The 22,991-nt window shown below is 49.3% G+C and overlaps 1 protein-coding gene across 2 annotated transcripts in view; it reads right to left on the bottom strand.

Moving 5' to 3' along the window:
• Window positions 1-22,991, bottom strand: part of ACACA (acetyl-CoA carboxylase alpha) — a 221,542-nt gene that overhangs the window by 90,877 nt on the left and 107,674 nt on the right. For both annotated transcript variants that reach the window (XM_063146546.1, XM_063146547.1), the window contains 10 exons: window positions 22,682-22,778; window positions 21,239-21,346; window positions 17,520-17,576; window positions 17,092-17,136; window positions 12,800-12,841; window positions 10,493-10,708; window positions 9,624-9,779; window positions 6,249-6,452; window positions 5,320-5,475; window positions 4,300-4,446 (listed from right to left, as the gene is read on the bottom strand). In XM_063146546.1, the coding sequence (XP_063002616.1) occupies window positions 4,300-4,446; window positions 5,320-5,475; window positions 6,249-6,452; window positions 9,624-9,779; window positions 10,493-10,708; window positions 12,800-12,841; window positions 17,092-17,136; window positions 17,520-17,576; window positions 21,239-21,346; window positions 22,682-22,778 (1,228 nt within the window). The remainder of the gene's footprint in view (window positions 1-4,299; window positions 4,447-5,319; window positions 5,476-6,248; window positions 6,453-9,623; window positions 9,780-10,492; window positions 10,709-12,799; window positions 12,842-17,091; window positions 17,137-17,519; window positions 17,577-21,238; window positions 21,347-22,681; window positions 22,779-22,991) is intronic.

Raw genomic sequence — 22,991 nt, 5'->3', positions numbered from 1 at the left:
ACCGGAGGCCTTTCTGATGTCACTGCATGCAGCACCTGGTGAAATGCCCTCTTCATCACAACAGTGAAAGCTGCAGGACCCCTGGCCTCCCTTGTACCTGGTGAAGAGGGCAGGGCTCCTGCTGAAATTCCCTTTTCTATACAACTGTTAAAGATACAGGCACCCTGTCCTCCTTTCCATAGGGTCACTCTACCTATAACAGCTACGGAGCATCGTTTCATGCGTGCACGTGGCAGCACGGATCTCTTTCAGTTTACTTTTGGAAGATTTTTTTTGGGGGGGGGGAGGATTTCTGCAAACTGGGGGGGTTCCCTCCCCCCACCCCACCCATGCATAGGTGGGTGATCCCATTTTGGCCCCATAAAGGACCCACACTCTGAGAATAAGTTTGCTGTTTTACAGTCAAGATAAGAAACGTTCCATTCCATAAACCTTTGGGGACACAAACTTGGCTGGCTCCCAGACAAGGCACACAGAAAGTCTTCCAGGGGTTAAGAGGAGTGTGCAGTTGCGTCAGGGAGCGCACGCGAGCAAGTGTGAGCGCTTGGTCTTTGGGTACAGGGTCCCATATAATAAGACTATTTGTATTCATACTGGCAAAGTAAACACTACATGTTCATGCCCAGGCAGCTCAGAGCTAGTAATTTCAGCCAGAACACAGCTCGGTCCCTCGGGAACTTTGCTTCTCCCCTGGCCTCCGACCACTCCGAATGCAGAATCAGAGCAGAGAAACGGAGACAGGAAAAGAGCGCGCGTCGAGAGAGCTTCAGCGTACTGCATTGTGGCGTGGTCTTCTAAGGGGAAAATGGGCAATTTTAAAAGGTTTCGCCATCAAAGCATAGGGAGGACAACTCTTAAAAGCTTTCTTCCCTCCCGGTTAGCAGCGGCGAGGATGTGTACCGGCATCTGAGGCCTCCGTGGGCCGAATAGGTTCTCTGTGTATCGCTTCCAGTACAGAACATTGCTAAAACAAACCCATGATCAGGGACTGATTTTCAGAGACGGGTCGTTTCATTTTGGACTGGGGAGTCAGGGCTCCCCACTCCTCTGGCCACCATGGGCACTGCGTTTGTTATCGGAAGCTGTCCTCCACATCCCACCCCCCAGTTCTGAAATTCAAAAGAGAGAGGGTCTTTTTAATCACGGGAACTAGTACGTACAATGTTTCCAATGTTTTTCGCCCTTCCCTGCCAGGACAGGTGCCTGAGTTTTGTGTGCCCTCTCTCTCTCTCTCTCTCTCTCTCTTTTTTTTTCCTCCTCCCTCCCAATCCTCTTTCCTTTTGTGTCGTGTTTTTTAAGATTGTAAGCTTGAAAGCTGGGGCTGTGTTACTGTGCAAGCTGCCCTTAGAGCTGTTTTTTGGCTGAAGAACAGGGCAAAAAAATGCTGTAAATAAATGTTTAGATTTACCCTTTCTTTTTAACTTTTTTGGAACATAGAAAGCTGCATTCTATAGCTCAGTCCATCGAATTCAATATTCTTGGCAGCGGCTCTGCGGCATTTCAGACGGGCTTTTTTCTCAGCCCTACCATGAGATGCCGTGGATCGAACCGGGAACCTTCTGCATGTAAAATATTAAGCTATGGTCCCATCCCTGACCTTTCTTGTACCCTGCTGTCACGTTCTCTCCTGCAGCACCACCTGGTGGCCGCAGTGCCCCTTGCCGGCCGCAGAGTAGTTGCAGGACCCGGGCTCATATCATGAAGCACTCACAGGTGGGCTGATGCAGACCAGCTGGGAGGAGTCAGGAAAGGGCTATAGAAGAACTGCATTTCCACTCCAGCTTTGCCACAGCAACACGGTCTCCTGTGCCTGCTGCAGCCTGTTCCTTACTCCCTGCAATCCTGGACCTTGCCGTGACTGACCGACCGACCTTCTGTTTCTCCTGACCATGCTTTTTGCCTCTGGCCCTTCCTGGAGGGGATCTACACTGCGTACTGAAGGCGCTTGCGTGCGCCTCCAGTGCACCCCGAAAATGATGGTGTAGATCCTGCCCAGAGAGGCGGAGGAAGAGGCGGAGAAGGCGGCGGCTGGGGAATCCGGCTGCGTCCTTGCTGCCGCCGCCCACCTCCCCGCCGGCCTCCTGCTGCCGGGGAAAGAGCCACCCGGGTCGGAGAGCTCAGCAGAAGAAGCCGCCCCAGGTGGCTCTTCCCCCGGCAGCAGGAGGCCGGCGGGGAGGTGGGTGGCGGCGGCAGCAAGGATTCCCCAGCTGCCGCCTCCTCCGCCTCTCTGGGCAGGATCTACACCATCGTTTTCGGGGTGCACTGGAGGCGCACACAAGCGCCTTCAGTACGCAGTGTAGATCCCCAGCTGGACTCTGTTTGACTCTGGACTCCGAACCTCGCTTGCCTCTGGACCTTGCCTTTTGCCTCCGGCCCTTCCTGGACTGTTTGCCGGTTCCACCGCCTCCATCCCAGCCCCAGCATTCCTGCGCTGAGGCCTTGCCGCCCACGCCCTGGACCCTGACACCTGCCCTAACAGTTTGACTGAAGGATGCCCTAGCATTCGCTGATAGAAAGAAACCGTAAACATAATCAACATTGAAACCATGCATCATGTATTTCAAGCATCCAAGGCACTTCACCTACGCTTCATCTCAGTAATCCTACCAAGAGGGGTGTGAGTGTCCCTTTCATGGTTCAAACTTGGCCTCTAAGCTACAGGACCTCCAATCTTGACATCTGGTTGCTGTCCCCCAGCCCTGTTTTCCCCCTTCTTACTACTGTTGGTGCCTGCCCGCCTCTATGCCTCTTTCCAATCCCAAATCATCAGCGGCTAGCAACGTAACAGACATTAAACACCCAAAAAACTAGCCAATAATAGCCGGGAGAGAGCGCACAGGTAAAACAATTCAAGGCTTATTGTGTATTAAGGAGGTCATTATTATTATTATTATTATTTAAAAATGCAACACCTAAACCATTTGTTTGAAGCGGATTATTGGGAGATTCAGGATAGACAAAAGGAAGGACTTCTTCACACAGCGCAGAGTTGAGCTACGGAATTCACTTCCACAAGATGTAGTGATGGATACCACTTTTGGATGGCTTTAAAGGGAGACTGGGCAAATGCATGGGGGATGTGGCTACTAGTTTTGATAGCTATATGCTAAATCCAGTATCAGAGGCGGTCTGCCTATGTACACCAGTTGCTGGGGAACATGGGCGGGAGGGTGCTGTTGCACGCGTGTCCTGCTTGTGGGTTTCTCATTGGGATATCTGGTTGGCCACTATGCCGTTTTCCCATCCAAACAGAATATTGAACTAGGTGGACCCTTGGTCTGACCCAGCATGGCTCTTCTAACGTCCTCATGGCATACGCCTGCTGAACAAAGAAAGGTCTTTGCACAGTGATGGAAGGCCATCAGAGAGATGTAGAAGTATATGTATATAGAAGTATAGCTTCCAAATCGCATGAGGTACTGGTTCCTCTCTATTCGGCCCTGGTTAGGCCTCATCTAGAGCATTGCGTCCAGTTCTGGGCTCCACAATTCAAGAAGGACGCAGACAAGCTGGAGCGTGTTCAGAGGAGGGCAACCAGGATGATTAGGGGTTTGGAAACAAAGCCCTATGAAGAGAGACTGAAAGAACCGGGCATGTTTAGCCTGGAGAGGAGAAGATTGAGGGGAGACATGACAGCACTCTTCAAATACTTAAAAGGTTGTCACACAGAGGAGGGCCAGGATCTCTTCTCGATCCTCCCAAAGTGCAGGACACGGAATAACGGGCTCAAGTTAAAGGAAGCCAGATTCCAGCTGGACATCAGCAAAAACTTCCTGACTGTTAGAGCAGTGCGACGGTGGAACCAGTGACCTAGGGAGGTGGTGGGCTCTCCCACACTAGAGGCCTTCAAGAGGCAGCTGGACAACCCTCTGTCAGGGATGCTTTAGGGTGGATCCCTGCATTGAGCAGGGGGTTGGGCTCGATGGCCTTGTAGGCCCCTTCCAACTCTGCTATTCTATGATTCTATGAGAGCGGGCAAGATGCACTTCAGCCACAGTTAGGCAGCCACAGCAGTGCCGGCTCCAGGTTTTCGAGGGGTCTTGAGGAAGACCCTCTCAACAGCTCCCCTCCCTCAGTGAATCTACCTTCTCAGAAGATCTGAACATGCGGGCAAGCTCGTAGGGTTGAAGAGAGTCCTCTGAGCATCATGGTGCCAAGCTGTTTATGGCTAGAAACCTCACTGAATTGGGCCAGGAAAGGCGACCAGAAGCCAGTGGTCCCGTCATAGGGAGAGAGCAATGCGCTCGCCACAAAACCATCAGGGTGAAGCCAGCAATGAAATTAAACCACGCCACTTGCCTCATTTCCTCCAGGCAGCCTGTTCATGTGCACCAGCTGGCCTTGGTCGTCCAGCACCAACTCTGTAAACGTCAGCATGTCGGAAGGCAGCGGCGGAGCAGGCAAGGTCGCAAACTCTTTCATGGAGTCCCACAGTTTAATCAAAGACTGTAAGGGTTTGGAAGAGGGATGGGGGGGAAGACAAATGATGTGTTTGTTAGAATTTCCTAAAAACTCATGTCCCTTTTCGTGGCTGGGTTCAGATGTAACGGGGAAACACAGGTTCCCGTTACCAGAGTGGGGCCCAGCAGGACTCTTTGACTTCTGCACCTGCGAGCAGAAAGACAAAAACTTTCATTGCAGAGTTTAAGCTAACCACAGTTCCTTGCGATACCAGAACTCAGGGAACTGTGGTTTGTTTAAACCAGGGCAGGGAAACTTCTTCCCACCTGAGGACCAAATTCAATTTCAGAGAAGTTCTCGGGGGCCGTCTTCCCGTGGTGGGTGGGGCCAAAGACAAAGTGGGCAGGGGTCAAAGGCAAAAAGGGTGCAGCCCAAAACGCCAGCGTGTTTTAGCTTAAAGCTCTGACTGCCAGTAACTAAGCCTTAGGAGAGGCATTTAAGCCTTTTCGAGCAGGAAAAAACTGCACAAAAGCAGATAAGCAACCCAATACTCAGTGGTTGGGGAGAAAGAGGTAGGGCCAAGGAAAGGAGGCGTGGCTACTTGGGAGCCCCGAAGGACCAGAGTGGGACCCAGGCGGACCAGATTTGGCCCACTGTCCTGATGTTCATCACCCCTGCATTAAACTATGATTAGCGCGAACATGCCCCAAATCTAACCATGGTTGGATTCTAGGCCAATGAGAAGTCACTGCAGTGACTGGGCAATTATTGCTGCAGCTCCTCTGTTTGAGTTGGGAAGAGCATACAAGGAAGGGCTGCTTCCTAGGAATGCCTGGCTGGGCCCTGTTGGTAACAGGATACTGGGCTAGAAGCTCTTGGTTTGATCTGGATTTCAAAGTCCAGCAGGGCAGTTCTTACCTGACGAAACATTTCGGGGATGTCGTAGACATAAGTCGTCCCTAACGACTGCGCCTGGAATCTCTTTGACTGGAGCAGGTCCTTCGTTACGTACGGGGTGTTGATCAACATTCCGTGTAGCGGCCCTTGCTTATCGCCATAAGCCTGGAACATAATCTAGGCAAAGGAACAACATCCACAATTATGCTCGTGTGACATTAGGACAGCCTTCCCCAACCTGATGCCCTCCGAGCGTGTTTGGACTACAACTCCCAGCATGCCCCAGGTGGGCGCATTTGGAGTTTTGAGGGGCCTCTTCACAAAATGGCTGCCATGGGTGGAGATCTGCCTGCTCATAAAACGGCTGCCGTGGCGAGTCTCAAAACACGCATTTCCCAGGTGGCAAAGCGGTGAAGCTAAAACAAAAGCGACTCGACGAAGAAGCGAAGTATAACAGGGCTCCAAAATATGAAAGCCGCTCTTTTGAACCCCAATAAAGATGGCGTTGGGAGAATCTTAAGAAATAAAATAAAAAGCCAAAGGGATAGGGAGCCTGGCGGATGACAAGAAAGGTGTCCGCGGGCACCACCCTGCTGGAGATCCCAGATTTAGGAATGTGTGTTTGCAGAAATGATGTCTGGTCACCCAGGTATTATAGAACTGCCATTCTTTACCAACAAAAATCAATGCATTGGAGCCCAGAGTTGAATCCCACTTAAAGGCAGGAAACAATCAAAGAGAACTTCTCCCCTCAAAGCATGCATTCCACAGCTGTGTGTTATTATTATTAGTATTTATTTATATAGCGCCATCAATGTACATGGTGCTGTACAGAGTAAAACAATAAAATAGCAAGACCCTGCCGCATAGGCTTACATTCTAATAAAATCATAATAAAACAGTAAGGAGGGGAAGAGAATGCACCAAACAGTGTGGAAGAGTAATGGTACCTGGGCAGTCCTGGAGTCCGTCACTTCCTTGTACAGGCTGATGTCCAGGTAGTAGCCAGACTCATTGGTCAGGAAGAGGCGGATGGGTATTGCTTTGCCGGTTGGCGTCAGCCGGATATTGATCTTCAGCTCTGCCTGGAGAACCCGGAGTTTCCACAAGCGGCTCCCGTACCGCATCACCATGCTCCGGACGGACTCCTCAATCTGAACGACAGAGGGGGGGGAAGGAGAAAACGACTGGGGTGTAAACGGGACCGGATGAACTGCAACACCCTGCGTGGAGTGGAATTCTGGGATTCGCTACCACAAGGCGTAGGGATGGCCACCGTTTCAGATGGCTTTAAAGGAGGATTGGACAAGTTCGTGGAGAAGAAGGCGATCCATGGCTACTAGTCCTGATGGCTATGTGCTGCCTCCAATATCAGGGGCCGTAAGCCTGTGTACACCAGTTGCTGGGGAACATGGGCTGGAGGGTGCCATTGCACTCATGTCCTGCGTGTGGGTTTCCCTGGGCAGCTGGTTGGCCACTGTGTGAACAGAGTGCTGGACTGGATGGACCCTTGGTCTGATCCAGCAGGGCCTGGATGTTCTTAGGAGCAATTTAGGGGCACGTTTGGGCCTCTCTTGACGACTGTAATATGAACGGGTGGTTTGAATGGGTCAAATTGCCAGCGAAAAAGCCACATTTCCCATTTAAAACAAGACATGTGAGAAAAGTGTGGCTCGTTGTAAGGCAAAATTGCACTCCACGGCCCTTCGCAAGTTGCAGTTTTGTATAGAGGTATACTATGATTATAATCTGAGGCCCTCCTCCGAGTGGACTCCTCCAAGGGAGGTTAGGAGGATGGCAAGAAGGAACAGGGCCTTCTCACTGGTGGCCCCTGATTAGGGAACACTTCCCTTTAAGTTCTGCCTGGTGCTAACATGCTCATCTTTCTGGTGCCAGCTCAGGACTTTCTTCTACTCTCAGGTGTCTTTTTTTTTTTTTTAAACAAGTCCCGGGATTTCTACTGTTGATGGTATAAAATCGTTTCAGATGTTTGCATGTGAATGGTTTTATATGATTAGGTAGCCATATTGCATTTTTATGGTTTTAATCCTTCCGGACTGCTCCGAGAGCTTTGGCCATGGGGCGGTCTAGAAATGCAATAAATGAAATGAAATGCAAAGGCGAACGCGGCTGCTTCCTCGCCACTGAAGAGCTGCCGAAATCCAGGGGCGATTTGACGGCAGCAACTCCAGAGGCCGTAGAGGGCCGCGTGCGCAGCTTTCGGTGGAGTCCGGACCCCGGACCGCCCCCCAGAGCTGCCCACCCACCTCTGACCTACATGAGAGCACTCTTCAAATACTTAAAAGGTTGTCACACAGAGGAGGGCCAGGATCTCTTCTCGATCCTCCCAGAGTGCAGGACACGGAATAACGGGCTCAAGTTACTGGAAGCCAGATTCCAGCTGGACATTAGGAAAAACTTCCTGACGGTTAGAGCAGTACGACAATGGAAGTTACCTAGGGAGGTTGTGGGCTCTCCCACACTAGAGGCCTTCAAGAGGCAGCTGGACAAGCATCTGTCGGGGATGCTTTAGGGTGGATTCCTGCATCGAGCAGGGGGTTGAACTCGATGGCCTTGTAGGCCCCTTCCAACTCTGCTATTCTATGATTCTATGATCTACCCATTCTTTTTATGTTTTTCAGACTACAGCAATAATACTTGGGGTGGGGTGGGCCTAGGGGTGGAAGCAGCATAGCACTGGGAGAGTTCATACAAATTCCTTTCCCCACCCCGCAAGGATCTCAATATTGGGGGGGGGGGGGCGGGTAGACAAAAAAACAAAGAGAAACATTAAGAGCAAACGCCTCTGCAAACATCTGAAAGCAGCATTTACGCGGCCTGTGTTTCACGGCGGCTCCGACGCTTTAAATCAACAAGGCAATTACCGCTCGGAGGCCTGTTCCTCTGCTGTTTTATTAAACTTTCTAATATACTGCTGTTTGGTAAATAGTGCATATTAAAAGCACGGCAATTGGAAGGCAGGTCTTAATGTTCTTTCTCAAACTACCTCTTTTCCCGAGGCCCCTCTGGGCCGCTGTTTCCGCGGCGTCTATAAAATGGCGTTCAAGCAAACCGCACTGGGGGTTTGACACACCTGGGAAGCGAACGGCTAGACGGCTGGCTGAAAACTCTCGCTCACGTCGTGCGCGGCACCGATCTTTGGATCGCCACAGCGGGAGGTTGGGGCACACCTGGCCAGGAGCAGGACGGCCGGCTGCGGCCTGCCTCTGGCGCAGACCGGCTGGCACTTTAGCTTCGCGCTAACCCGGTTCAAAACAGTCCACCTGCAAAGAACTCTTCCTGCACTGAGTGGCCTATCAAGCAACCCTGGCATCTTTGCCGCTGAAACCGGAACAGGCTCAGAGAAAGGCAGCTAAGATTGTCAGGGGGAAGGGGAAACAAGTCCTATGAGGAGAGGTTGAAGAAACTGGCGGTGTTTTAGCCTGGAGAAGAGAAGACTGAGGGGAAATATGAAAGCCCCCTCCAAATACTGGTGTCGTGTTTCTCAGAACACGCCTGCTTTCGATGGGAGGCAAATGACGAGGCTTGCTAAGTAATCCACAAAGCTTTTATTAAGCAACAAACGTCTCTTCTACCTGAAGAGAGTCTAATCTCTTGGGAACTTCCCCCTAGGCAAAACTATGCAAACTAAGCAAGACAATTGTCTGCTCAAGAAGAATAGGAAGCCACTTCTCAAACGCCCATAACTTCAGAGAGCCTGGTGCGGAGGCAGGTTCTGGCGCAATCCTAGTCGAACCGACTTTCTCACACCTTCCTTCCGCTCTGTGCATTTGAGCTTCTGGCGGACCCTAGCACCACCTAGCTTGTCAGGATGCTCTCCTCTTGAGGAAAGCTCACTTCCACTGAGTGTGTAGGATTTGGCCTTGAGGAGATAAGCTCTGGAGAGGGCTGACTCCCAGCTGGTGAATTGCCTGTGAGAGCTTCCTCTCCCACTGGTACAGGCTGGCTGGTGTCTGGCGCCTCCTTCTCTATTTCTCCCAAACAGGGGCAGTAGGGTTAGACATGACAACTGGATGGTTTGTCGCACAGAAAAGGGTAAAGACATGTTCTCTGCCAGCCCCGGCCCAAGGTGCCTTGCCGCCTGAGGCAAGACCACTCACACCCCTCCCTGCCACTACCTTCACCTCACGCCCCTTCCTTCACCTCACGCCCCTTCCTTGCCATATCCAGCAGGGGGCAGAATAAATTACATTTGAAGAATATGTGCAAAGTCACTTCAACTCGCAGGTTTCCCCCCACAATTCATTTTCCCCTCAGCGCATTAGTGGTGGCGGCGGTTACCCAGAGGCAGGAGACCAACCTACCTTCGACGGGTCCATAATAACTGTGGGGACAAAGTTGAGGAAGATGTGGTTGCAGTCAGTGCGCACGTTCGTGTTGTTGAAAGCCACTTCCAGCTCGTCCATGGCTTCTAAGAGCAAGCGCTCCCCTTCGTTCTGCAGGTACTCAAAGGACGCCTCCTGCAGAAAGAGCGGCCTTCCGTTACTTCCTTCTGAGTGGCGCGTGGGCCCAACTGGTCTCTTGCTGGCAAGGTCAGCAACTGGAGAAAGCCGGGCCAAAGCCGGGCCTCCTGAGGTTAGGCCTCTGCCCACCCCCTCTCCTCATCGCCAACAAAATCGCAAAGAGGCAGTGCGGAGGGAGCCCTGCTGCAGGAAAGGGATTTGTGCACAGCTAATGTAGCAGGTGGTTCCTTGGCTTCCCACAATCAATAGGCCTTGAGACGTATTGGGGGTGTTCACACATCACAACAGCCCACCGTGAGAAGAATAACATTATGACAACATGGTTTCCATACATTTCCTCTGCCGAGGCACTTCAAACTTTTGAAGAAGTTCTGACAAAGTACAGACGCTTAGATTTCCCCCGATTAATACACACAAACACGCAAAATGGCATACACTGCACACAACTCCTTTTGTATGTTGTAGAACTTGCGTTTTTAATTTAATTAGGAATTCAGCTCCTACTGAGACCATTTAACTGTCAATGTTGCGTAAAAATATCAGCTACAGACTAAAATTTATAATTAATAAATTCCTTTGCTTCCGTAGCGATTGCAATTATTATATACGGTTCTTCTTCTTTTTTGTTGCCTTCACTTCGTTAACCTTTTTTCAAAATAAAATAAAATTTCATGAGGGGAAAAACAAACAAATGAATTAGCAAAGCCCACCTTAGTAACTAAGTCCGAGTGGCGGATGATCGCCCGGACGAAAAACCTGTAGTCGGTCACCTCCGCTCCCGCCTCGACTTTTGCTGCGCCCAGGTAAAGATGCATCTTGTGGTTGGCGCATGGGATGGCGGTCAGGTCAAAGTTGCGCATCCGGTTGAGCTCCAGTTGGAAAGCCAAGGCCGGCTCCAAGTGGCGGTAAATCCTGTCTTCTTCAAACTGGGGAGAAACCGAACCATATAAAATGTAACTGCGGACTAAAGCGGGAACAAAATGCTATGTCTCCTTTTTTTCTTTTTTTTTAGTATAATTGATTATTTATTTATTATTGCATTTATAGCCCACCTTTTTTCCTCCAAGGAACCCAAGGCAGTGTACCTAATCCTCCTTTCCATTTTTATCCTCACAACAACAACCCTGTGAGGTAGGTTGGGCTGAGAGTCTGTGAGTGGCCCAAAGTCACCCAGTGGGTTTCTGTGGACTGGAACCTGGATCTCCTGACTCCCAGTCCAACACTCTAGCCACTACACCACACTGGCTCGATTTCCTAAATGAAGACAACAATCCTATACTCCATGGGTGTGGGAACTCAGCCTGGGGTTCAAATCCAGGCCACGTGGGGGCCCAATGTCTTGTGAGGGTCTTGTGAGGGTCCCGTGGCTTCACCCCTTTTCTCTCAACCCTGATAAGTTTGGTGACTTCCCAGCTTTTGTGTATGTGTTTTGCCCCATTCTGAAAGGTTGAAATCCCTCTCCTAAGGTTTAACTACTGTCAGGAAGAGTTTACGTTACAACATGCTAATATTCTTGGGATTTAGGGCCCGGTCACACTGGAATGTGGGCCCCGAGAGATGCTCCGTCAGGGAATTCACCCATTGGGCTGAAAGAGTTCTGCATGCCTGCTCTATTTGAGTTACTCCAGCTGAGTGTACAATCCGCAATTGAGAAGAGCGTTTATGTTAGCTAGGTGCAATGCCCTTCCCTCTGCATTACTAATGGGGAGGTTCAGAGGTCTTCAGCCAGGTTATGTTTATGTAGTGGGGGTTGCGTTGAGACTCATGAACATATATTTTTACACTGCCCCCTCCACGTATCCCAATGGCAGAGATATCTGGAAAAGATCTTATTAAATTGTCAAGGATCCGCGGGGGCTGACATTCTACGGACCCTATTATCTGTGGAGTGGGGTGGGGGGAAATGCTTGAAAATGTTGCACTATTTGCCCATTATGTAATGACCTATCAAAGACCGGGAGCTATGCCCAGAGGCACGGTGGAATAGTCAGCAGGGAGATTAGTACTGTCTACTATACTAGCTGGCTGAATTGCACAAAGTAAGAGTACTAGTTTGTCTAGAGGATGTCATGATGTTATGTATGGTTCGTGGTTGTTTTATGCCAATAAAGGTACATTGATTGATTGATACTCCAGCTGAGGGGCCATAGGATGCAACAGAAAAACATTTGCCTGAGGAAAGAAGAGCATGATAGAGGAGGCCAAGTGGTCCTCCCTAGGAGAGAAGGTCTAAATCTTGTCTCCATCCCCTGAGAAGGCCTCATCTTGTGTCCCTACTCAACGGGTCTCAGAAATTGAGAGAAGATCAAAACTTGGGCAGATTTGCATGGGCGGTAGCCATAATGACTAACAATCACGAGTCAAAGTCTACGGACAACTTTTGTTAAATAAAAAATGCAGACTTCCAAATAACACACTGACGGGGTTCAGACAACACAATAACCAATGGTGGATTAAATAGTCAACGGTTGTCTATTTAACCCACCATTTTGTGGAGGGAGGTTTTTTTAACCAACAGTAGGTTATTTGGCTGAAATAACCCACACAAATAACCAACACTGTGCAAAGTTGGCTATTTGAACCACCATTGGTTATTGTGTTGTGTGGAGGGCACTCCTACTTATTTCGTCAGCCACAGAGTTGCAAGGTAAGAGCAGTCAAAGCAGCAGCTACCACTCTAGTCCAGGCAGCAGGATAAATTTTCGGCAGCAATGGCTGTTGGGATACTAGCGGGAGGACTGAGGAAGGAGAGAGGGCGGGGGATGAGTGAATCAACTCAACGATGATCCTAATCCACACCACAGTTGATTATTATCATGTTGTGTGGGGAGCAGCCCCTAGATAAACCACCATCAAGTTGATTACTACCCCACCATTGACTATCGTGTTGTCTGAATGCAGCCATTGTCGACGCGACCCAGCTGGATGGAGCGCCAAAACAGACACGCCTTGTTGCTTTCGGTCTATGGATCAACTTGCAGGCCAAAGGCAGCAACAGCAAAAAGCTTAGCGCTTACCTTATCCCTTGCACGGAAGGTGAAGAATTTGGGGAATTCCCTCTGGTTGGAAAAGAGAAACATTAAATTAGTTATCGGAAGGCGCCCTCCACCATTAGTCTCATCTGTTGAAAAGGAGGCGTTCCGAACATAGCTCGCCATGAAAAGAAGACCATCCACCTTTGAAATGTCCTCCACTAAAACGGTAATCCATTTTGGTTGATCATGTTTTTATTTATTTATTTATTTATTTATTACATTTTTATACCGCCCAATAGCCGAAGCTCTCTGGGCGGTTTGAACTGTCATTTTATTTTATTTGTTTTCTAGGTGTCAGAAACCCCGAATGTTGTTCAGTGATAGAAAGCTGGGATATAGTTGTTTCCAGCAAAGAAAGCTTTTAGATTTTAAACATGATTCTTGGGAGGGACTGTGGAAGACAAAACTCACAAACAGAACATGGCTAATTGTTTTACAGAGGGCTGGATGTATTAAATATCATCACTTAAAGGCTGCTGCACCCGCAAATAACTAAACCATCCGCAAATAACCATCCGCCAGGGACCTCGAACAGAGAATTCCCGTAGCACCCTACCCAACTACATTTCCCAGAATTCTTGTGGGGAAGAAGCTATCGCAGTTAAAGTGATATACAAGTGCTATGAAGTTTGTAGGATCTGCAAGGCTGGTTGAGGCCTAATAATCTAGGTCATAGGAAAGAGCCAGAAACTATGTCCATCTTTTCATTGTCTTTCTAATCCCGTCCGTCTGCCCCTTCTCTTGGTTGCCGCATGCTGCCAATTCTTCCTGCCGGGACCCACGTACACACTGCCACAGACGTGATTGCTTCTTTTCTGCTTTTCTTTTATTTTTTTATACCTTCCATCTAGCATTTTCGGTCAAATATTGTAATTAAGTGAGCAAGCGCACAGACGCACACGAAGAAATCCTCACCAAAAACCCAAAAGAGAATTCCGCCTTCCTAGATGGAGGAATTATGCCCCCGCTGTGTTCTAATCAACCAACCATCATCAAGACAATCAGAATAATTCGCCTAAATTAGCCAATCAAGACACCCTGCAAATTGGAGAATGCAAAAAGCTACACGGGAAAATCATCATAGCCGGTTATTATACTAATAATCGCGTTAAAAACCTAATGAGATGAGGAAATTGGAAGCTTGCTGGAGCAACTCTCTATTACCTCAACATGCTGGGAACTAATTATATAGACTGTAATTAAAACACAAAACAAACCCAAGCCAAGGCCCCTGAGTTGCGTTGACAGACGGTCCGGTAACAAAGTGAATCAGAGGAGGAGGTATTAATGGCTGGGCCCAAGTATCTTGGAAGGACACGGAGACGTGCTCCAAAATCCCTCGTCCACAGAGACTTCCTCCAAACCAGGCACAATGCATAAAGCATCACCAGGTGTGGAAATGGGCTCACCTGAGCAAGCCACTGAGTAACCTCCCTCGCTTTCCCAAGGGCGCTGACCAGTAACGGAAGACTTAGACAGGCTCTTTTGCCTGGCAGTTTCAGCCAAAGATGGCCTCTTGAGAAGAGGTCCATCCATTCCCTGGCTTGGCTCGCATCGCTGTTCGCTACGGTGAGCGCGACCAGCCACAATTCGCCCCCCCGGCTTGGATTTGGGATGGGCGGGATTCGGAACACGTCTCCCTGCATTTTTCTCCCTTGCTACGTCTTCACACAGCCCGTAGTTCAGCTATGGAATTTGCGACCACAAGACGTGGGGATGGCCACCAATTTGGGTGGCTTTAAGAGGGATTTGGGCACCTTCATGTGGGATAAGGCTATCAATAGCTACGAGTCCTGCTGGCTCTATGCTACCTCCAGGAACAGAAGCAGCATGACCATGTACACATGTTGAGAGGGAGGTTGCTGGTGCCAAATTGTGGGTTTCCCACGGGCAGCCGGTTGGCCACTGTGTGGACAGAATGCTGGACCACATGGACCTTGGCCTGATCCAGCAGGGCTCCTCTTACGTTCTTGGGTATGTATGGTGTGGAGAATGGGGAAGGGGAGACATTTTTCTCCCTCTCTCCTAATACTAGAACTTGGTGTCATTTCATGAAGCTGATGGGTGGGAGATTCAGGACCGATAAATGAAGGATTTCTTCACACAGCACAGAGTTAAACTATGGAACTCACTACCACAAGGTGCGGTGATGGCTTTGAAAGGGGGGTTGGATAAATTCCTGCAGGAGAAGGCTATCCATGGCTACTAGCCCTGATGGTTTTGTGCTGCCTCCCGTATCAGAGGCAGTAAGCCTGTATGCACTAGTTGCTGGGGAACATGGATGGGAGGGTGCTGTTGCACCATGCCCTGCTTGTGAGTCGACAGCTGGGGGACGGACCATAGCGCAGCGGCATAACCCCTGCTCGGCCCACGGAAAAGCCCAGGTTCAACCCCGCGGCATCTCCATTTAGGGCTAGGAAAGGCTTCTGCCTGAAATGCTGGAGAGCCACTGCCAGTCAGCAGGGACAATACTAAACCAGACGAGCTGACTCAGTACTAAGGCAACGTCCTTTGTTCATAAGAAGAACATCAGAGGAGCCCTGCCGGATCAGACCCAGGGTCCATCTAGTCCAGCACTCTGTTCGCACACAGGCCAATCCGCTGTCGACCAGGGACCAACAAAGCAGGACATGGCAGCATGAGCACCTTCCCACCCATGTTCCCCAGCAACTGGTGCATGCAAGGCTTACTGCCTCTGATACGGGAGGCAGCACACAACCATCAGGGCTAGTAGCCATGGATAGCCTTCTCCTGCAGGAATTTATCCAACCCCCCTTTCAAAGCCATCACCGCACCTTGTGGTAGTGAGTTCCATAGTTTAACTCTGCGCTGTGTGAAGAAGCCCTTCCTTTTATTTGGCCTGAATCTCCCACCCATCAGCTTCGTGGGATGACCCCACTGGGTTCTAGTATTATGGGAGAGGGAGAAAAATGTCTCCCTATCCACACTCTCTACACCAGGCATCGTTTTGTACACCTCTATCATGTCTCCCCTTAACCTCCTTTTTTCCCTAATCCCCTCGTTAACAGGCAGGCCATCCATAGACATAATCCACTTTGTTCCCTTCTAACGAGAATTCCGCCCTTCCTTTCCTTCGTCTTAAAGGGGCTGCCTACGAATTCAGGCCGGACTCCCCTGCAACCGCGAGGCAAAGCGGGTGGATTTATTCCCAAGCAGTTTAAAAAAACAAAACAAGAACCCCAACCCTCTCCCACTTCCTCCAGTTATCCATTTTGATTCTCTCAAACCTCCCCGATTTCTCCTTCCTAAAGCATCCAAGTTCTCGCTTAAGCTCTCCGCGCCTTCCCCGTTTCCCGTCTTAAAGCCGCGGATTGATCTGTATTTGTATGCGCTTTCAGGTTTGCTCCCATCAATAAATCCCAGGCAAAGCCGTCCGCTCTCCAGCACGGCGCAAAGCATTCTGGGAGAGGTGGAGTGAGTGTGTATGGTGTATGCATGTCTGTGTTGTGTGTGTACACACACACACACACACACACACACACAGAAGGAAAGGAACACACCGGCTTCTTTTTTAGCTTGTAGCCTAATCCCTCTTATTACTCCGCAAAGCACGGCTAACAGTCCTAACCCTGGATAACAGAAAGCATTCTTAGCAAGATCTATTCTTAGAGTAGAGGGGAGTAGCGTGAGGGAGAGAAATGGGCAGAAACGACGCTGTACCAGCAGAGCCCTTTAAAAGAAAATGAAGAGCGTTTCATTCTTTTTTAAGGGAGGGTTTTTATTGAATAGGAGCGTGGCAGGAGAAGCAGAGAGCAGCACCGCTTTTGAGGCTGCAAACACATTTGCTGTGCGTGAAACAGGGCCGGCCGCCTCTCGTTTCGTCTTGAGATGTTTCGATGAGTTGGGGGAGCGTTGCAATTCTGGTTAAGGGCGCGTGCTCCGTACGTTTCCTCCCACTCCCGCCGCCTCTTTCCTTTCAAGCCTTTCCTTTTTTGCAAGGTTTTAAAAACCCGCCAGCTTTGGCGGTGTCTTTGGCGGTGCGGCGGCAGAAGAGACGTCCTCCCTTGCCGGAGACCGCCTTCCCAAAAATGGGTTTTGTTCAAAACATTTACAAGGAAAGAGGGAATAAAAAATGTAAGAAAACACACGCACACACATGGACACACTGCCCCTTAACCAGAATTGTCTTGGACTACCACTCCCAGTATCCCCAGCCACCACTGGCCAGGGCTGATGGGAGTTGTAGTCCATCCACCAACCTCTGCAGGGCCACACGTAGTGTTTACTGGAAGACACACAAAAGTTCTACTTACGTGAAATCTCTGGTCCACTTCGCAGTTGACCTGTTTCCTGAAATCCTTATATGCAAAAAAAAAAAAGAGAGAGAGAGGCAGACAGACAGACAGACACAGAAAGGGATGGCACGAATGATAAAGGAAGAAGAGGGAAAGCAGAAGAAAGCTAGCAATTAGTACATAAATTAAAAATGAATCAAGGCAAAAAAAAATCACAAGCAGCTCAATGCAGTCATCAACTTCAATTCTCAATTAATTTTCTTAAGAGAACTTATTGAAAAACCATTGCACAGTTGGAGACGAACAAATAAACTAAAAAGCGATTGTGAACGTGTATCTTTCCCCCCCTCCTCCCATTAAAAATAAGTACTATTTGCAATATCGTGAAAACTGTATTAAGGAAAACCTGCACACCCCTACAGAGGGAGGGAGGTAAGTTGAAATACCTTTTGTGCCACTAGGAAAGTCAACCGTCGAATGCCGTGGTCGATGAGAACGGATTTCTAGAAGGAAAAAAAGAGGGGGGGAATTGGAGGAAGCGTACGGGAGAATCCGAATGGCAAAACCCCCCACAAATTTGCGAGTCAAGTTTCAAGTTGAATAGATTTTTCCTCCACTCCTCAAATAAAACTTACCAGATATAATAAATGCAAGAACAGCAAAAGCAAATAGAAAACTTAAAGACACAGCAATTCAAAGCAGCATAAAAACCAAACAGCTCGTGGTAAAATAAAATGTTAACAAGGTCTGGGAATACAAAAACACCTTCCTCTGGTGCCCAAAAGAGGGCGTCTTAGGTGCGAGGGGAACATCCCTGGGAGTACATTCTACGTTCGGGGTGCGACCACCAAAAAGGACTTCTCCCCAGGGTGGATAGCATGAAGCCTACATGCAAGGTTACAGCCGAGGGAAGGGGAGAAAACCTCTTTCGGTCTGAGGGCCGATTCCATTCAGAGCAGCTTGGGAAGGGGAGGCATTCAAGCGATGGGCAGGCCAAAGACAAAGGGGTGGGGCCAAAGGGGCTGGGCCAAACTACCAAAGAACACCAGCATCTTGTCTCTTAAAGTTCTTGCTGCCAGGAACTCAGCCTTAACAGAGGCCGTTCAACCTTTCAGAATGGGGCGGGGGCACTGCACGAAATCCAGGAAATTGCCACGTGGTCGGTGATTCGGGGGGGGGGGGAGTGGGTTCGAGAAACAGGTTCACTCTGGGGAGAGGACAATCAGGAGAAGTCCTGGAAGGTCAAACTGGGGATTCTAAAGGGCTGGATTTGATACACACACACACACACACCAAAGCCTGTTCTAAAGACAATGATCTGGAGAGTTTTGTAAACCCATTCATTAAGGAGAAGGAAACTTCCAGAGCAATCCTTCTCAAACATGTGTCCCCTTGGCTGCAGACAGGATTTCAGGCAGGGATAAAGAGGTGGAGGAAAAAGACCTGCATATGGCAGCTTCACGCTCTTACTGCCAGTAACTGAGCCTCGGGAGAAGTGATTCAAGCCTTTAGGATGCAGCAGAAAACTTCACAAAAGGTGGTTAAAGGCTGAACAATCGGTGATTGAGGGAAAGAGAGTGAGGGATATAATTCGGAGACTGTTCTTCCAGGTCAAAAGGCCCGATGGGAAACACCTTCTCCAGGGTCGTCATTCAATCTGACTCTGGGCCTGTTCAGACGACACGCCAAGCCACGGTTAGGCCGCTAACCCTTTTGCAGCGAGCAGTTAGCGAGTGGTTCAAACTGTGGTTCGGGAGCCCCCATGGTTAAGAATGGTTCCCACGACGTGCGAAGCCGTAAGGTTTAACTCACAGCGCTTCGCCGCCGTGGCTTCGTGCGTCGTCCGAACAGGGTCTTTTGAGGGAAGGACCGATGGCGGATCCTCTTCCGGTCTCCGCAGAGGGTTCACAACAGCGGAAGCAAAAGGCACTTGGCCAAGGGAACCGGAGGCACTCAATGGAAACAGGACGGGTCAAATCCAGCAGCAATTTGGCCAAGGCAGGAGCAACTATCACTCCAGACGCTGTGCCATCGCCCGTTGCCTTAGTCAACGACGGCTTTTGTTTTGTTGGAAACACCTTCCCCCCACCCCCCGTCCATACCCCACTCTCCAAATTAGAAATGAAAAAGGCATTAAATAGAAACGGGGGAGGGGGGGGAGAGAGAGAGAGCTCCTCACACCACAACATCAGGAAGAAACCACCCCCTTGCTGCGCCGATCGCAATGTTTTACTAAGGTTAAAGCCCTTTGAAAATGAGCATCCGATAGTCATAGGGAAAAAAAGGAAGAAAATAACTTTAATAATAGTGCTGCGGTTTTTTTTATTTTATTTATTTATTTTTAAAAAATTGCTATTGCTTTTAAAATTCCACAAGTGTCAGACAATAAGTATATAGCAACGGGATTCTGATTACATTGTAATAATGTGGACCTCCCAGCGACTTCACAGCTATTATGGCGCTATTAGGGTACGAACACCTGGAGGAACTCGATTTCCACTTGTCTGTTTCAATCTCCTCCACAAGTCATTTACAAGTATACGATCCTAATTTCTATCTATCTATCTATCTATCTATATATATATATTTAAAAAAAACTAAAAAAAATGGGGGTGGGTGGGGAGAAACCCTGTTCATGCAACATGCTGGGACTAGAAAATTATTTGGACAATTTGGATCAAGCTATTTGATAGCTTAATGCGTAACACGGCTTCCCCTCCTCCTGTTATATGTGCGCACGCACACACACACATATACACACACATACATAGTCACAACCCTCAAGTGCGTCCGTGCAAATGAAAAACAACTTGGCACTTCATTTGTAAGAGAGAGAAAGAAGAAAAGAGGCTCAATTTAGGCCACACTTTTCTCAACGGTAGTTTGAGAACTCCACGGTGGTTTTTACACCACCGCTGAGAAAGGTGTTGTCTGACGGGACCAACTCCACGCAATGGCAGTGGGTTTTTTTTTTTGGGGGGGGGAAACACTCCACGCTGTGCAGAGGAGAGTTCCTGCACAGTGACTGTGTTGTGTGGCGGGCTCTGTGGAGTTTTCCGTTGTGTTGGCTTTTCCCACTGGCTACAGAGTTCCCTGGCAAGAGCGGCGAAAGGAGCAAGTGCCGCTCTAGGAGAGCCGCCGGGATTGTATTTTTTGCAGCAATGGCTAATGGGATACCATTGGGAGGACCGGGAGAGGAGAGAGGGTGGAAGAACTGTTAATCAAACATCGCAATGGGTTTTACTCAACTCCACGGTAGCCCACAGTCACGCAACGGTGGAGTTAGAACATGTTGTGCGGGCAGCGCCCCCTGAAAACTCAACCGTTGAGTGGAGTTTTCACACTGCATTGACTAACGTGTTGTCTGAACTGTGCCAGAGAGAGAGAGAAAATCAGATTGGGATGAAGAATGCATTGGGGAGGGGAAGAAATCAAATCCAGATGCTAGCTAGTTGCGCTTTCTGAGTACAATTGCTTGGTTTGTTTGAATCTTCTTTGATTCAAAGAAGACTTGGCCTTTGACCATGCGCACCCCACCAAAGAAGTTCAGCCACTTCAAAGGGGGAAAGGGCTGAAGGGGGAGGTCTGAGTTGATGAACCACGGTTAGCTTGGTCATCCAACTGACATCTGAAACCATAGTTAGCAGTGGGCTTGCAAACCATGGTTTGTGCGAACCGTGGTTCAACAGGATGCCTGGCAAAAGAGAGCGGCTCCATCTTAAGGGATCACTTTCCCGGGGTGCCGAGCAAATGAAAAACAAGGGCAAAGAAGCAGCTTTTAAGCCACAGATTTTAGGAGTCTCTGATCAGATGTTACACTTTTCGGTTTGTAAAGCCCTAACCCTTCAACGGCTTCTGCAACTACAGGCAAATGGCTCAGATGAGAAAGCTGCTCACCAGCAGACCTTGGGAGGAGTCAATGTTTTTTATTAGCATTTTCTATAGCGCTGCCAATTGCCATGGTGTTTTGCAGAATAATGATAGGTCCCCTGCCCCGGGCAGCCTACAATCTAAAATTCAGCACAGGAAGTGGGGGAAAAGGGTATTACCGGAGGAAGGCGGATGTGATGGTGAACAGGGGACGAATGTGCATTCTAGTTGGCAGCTCGTACTTATGGCTAGTCTCAGTAGGAAGACGGGCGCTCAGGCACTGTGCCAAACTCACCTTGCTCTGCGTGAACTCTCGGAACATGGCGGCCAGGCCTTCATCGTCGATGTCACAATCCGTCTTAATGGCGACGTTCAGGATGTGAATGGGCTCATCTCTGGCACTCTGGGTGACAAGGTAAACCAACGGGAGGGAAAGCTGAAACCGATAGACGGCCTTATAACCTCTTTCAGCGGGGGGGGGGAGTAATTCAATTGCGGAGAAGCTCCGGGGTCACATGGCAATTGTGGGCGGGGGCAACATACCAGAAATACCAAAAATGCCACTCTGTTTTAGCTTAGAGCTCTTACCGTCAGCAATTAAGGCTTAGAGAGGCATTTGAATCGTCTAGAAATGCGGGGAAGGGGCGGGGGAACTGTCTACAAGCCAAGAAACCACCAATACAATTGGTGTTTGGAAGAAAGGGGGTGGGGCCAGGGGAGGGGCCTCAAGTTCAACACCCCTCTGCCTTATGATGTATGACGGCAGAATGGCCAGGTCCGCTTGCCATTGAAATAGGAAAAAGATGAACCCTAACCCCCTTAGAATCTGCAAAATTTATGGCTGCGGTTTTATCACAGAATGGAAACTTCTTCAGTAAATTCCCGAGAAAATAATTACTAAAAAAAAATTTTTTTTAAAGCAAAGGATGCAAATCATGCAGCCTTGCGTAACCAGGTTAGCAGGTGTGGCCCCATTTCTCATTCAGCACAGCAAGCTACTTTTGTGTGGCTAACCCCTTAATTAAGGTGACCTTATGGAAAGGAGGACAGGGCTCTTGTGTCTTTAACAGTTGTGTAGCAAAGGGAATTTCTGCAATTCTCATCTGCACGCAGCACCTGGTGAAACTCCCTCTTCCTCACAACAGTGAAAGCTGCCGGAGCCCTGCCCTCTTTTGTATCACTCTAGCATAGCTCCTGCAGCTTTCACTGTGGTGATGAAGAGGGGGTTTCATTGCATGCATACAAAGGACACCTGCTGAAATTCCCTTTTCTACACAACTGTTGAAGATACAGGAGCCCTGTCCTCTTTTTCATAGGGTCATCCTAGCTTAATGCCACATTTCCCAATTTTTCGATGACCGGGGTTCCCTTTCCCACCCACCCATCCACCCAGAATTGAGCGGCTTCTGGGTAGTGCAAGGCTTATCACCCCTGCTCCATGTCTAGAAAACAATTCCAGTAAGCAATTAAAGAAGGCCCCTGCTGGATCCAACGTCCATTGAGTCCCGCATTCTGTTCCCACCATGGCTGCCCCACTGGGAAGCCCCCAAGCAGGACGTGAGCGAAATAGCGCCCTCCTGCTCTGATTTCGGAAGGAGCATATAGCCCTCATGACTCCCACAGCTTAATGATATCCTTTGAGCATCTCCTTTTCGTGGTCTCCCAGCATCTGCCTCCGGTCTTGGAGGCCACATACAGCCATGAGGATCAGTAGCTCTTGACAGCAGTGACATCGTACCTTGTCTTCGTCATACAAGGACGGGTGACCGGCTTCCGGGAAGGTAGGACTTTGTGGAGGAGAATCACAAAAGCATCCCATGACCTCATCGAAGAGCCTGGAGCAAACAAAATATAGCAGGGGGTGTCAACGGCAGGAGGCGGCGGCAGGACGGAACAGGGGCTTCTCCGTGCACCAGGTAAGGCATATCCTTACCTGCCCTCTTTTACATCTGGTCAAGAGGGCAGCTTTCACTGTGGTGATGAAGAGGGGATTTCAGCAGGTGCTGCATGCATAAAAATGACACGTGCTGAAATTCCCTTTTCAGTGC

Source organism: Elgaria multicarinata, chromosome 22 (assembly GCF_023053635.1).
Source record: "Elgaria multicarinata webbii isolate HBS135686 ecotype San Diego chromosome 22, rElgMul1.1.pri, whole genome shotgun sequence".
NCBI lineage: Eukaryota > Metazoa > Chordata > Lepidosauria > Squamata > Anguidae > Elgaria > Elgaria multicarinata.
This window is presented reverse-complemented; position numbering and strand designations above follow the sequence as displayed.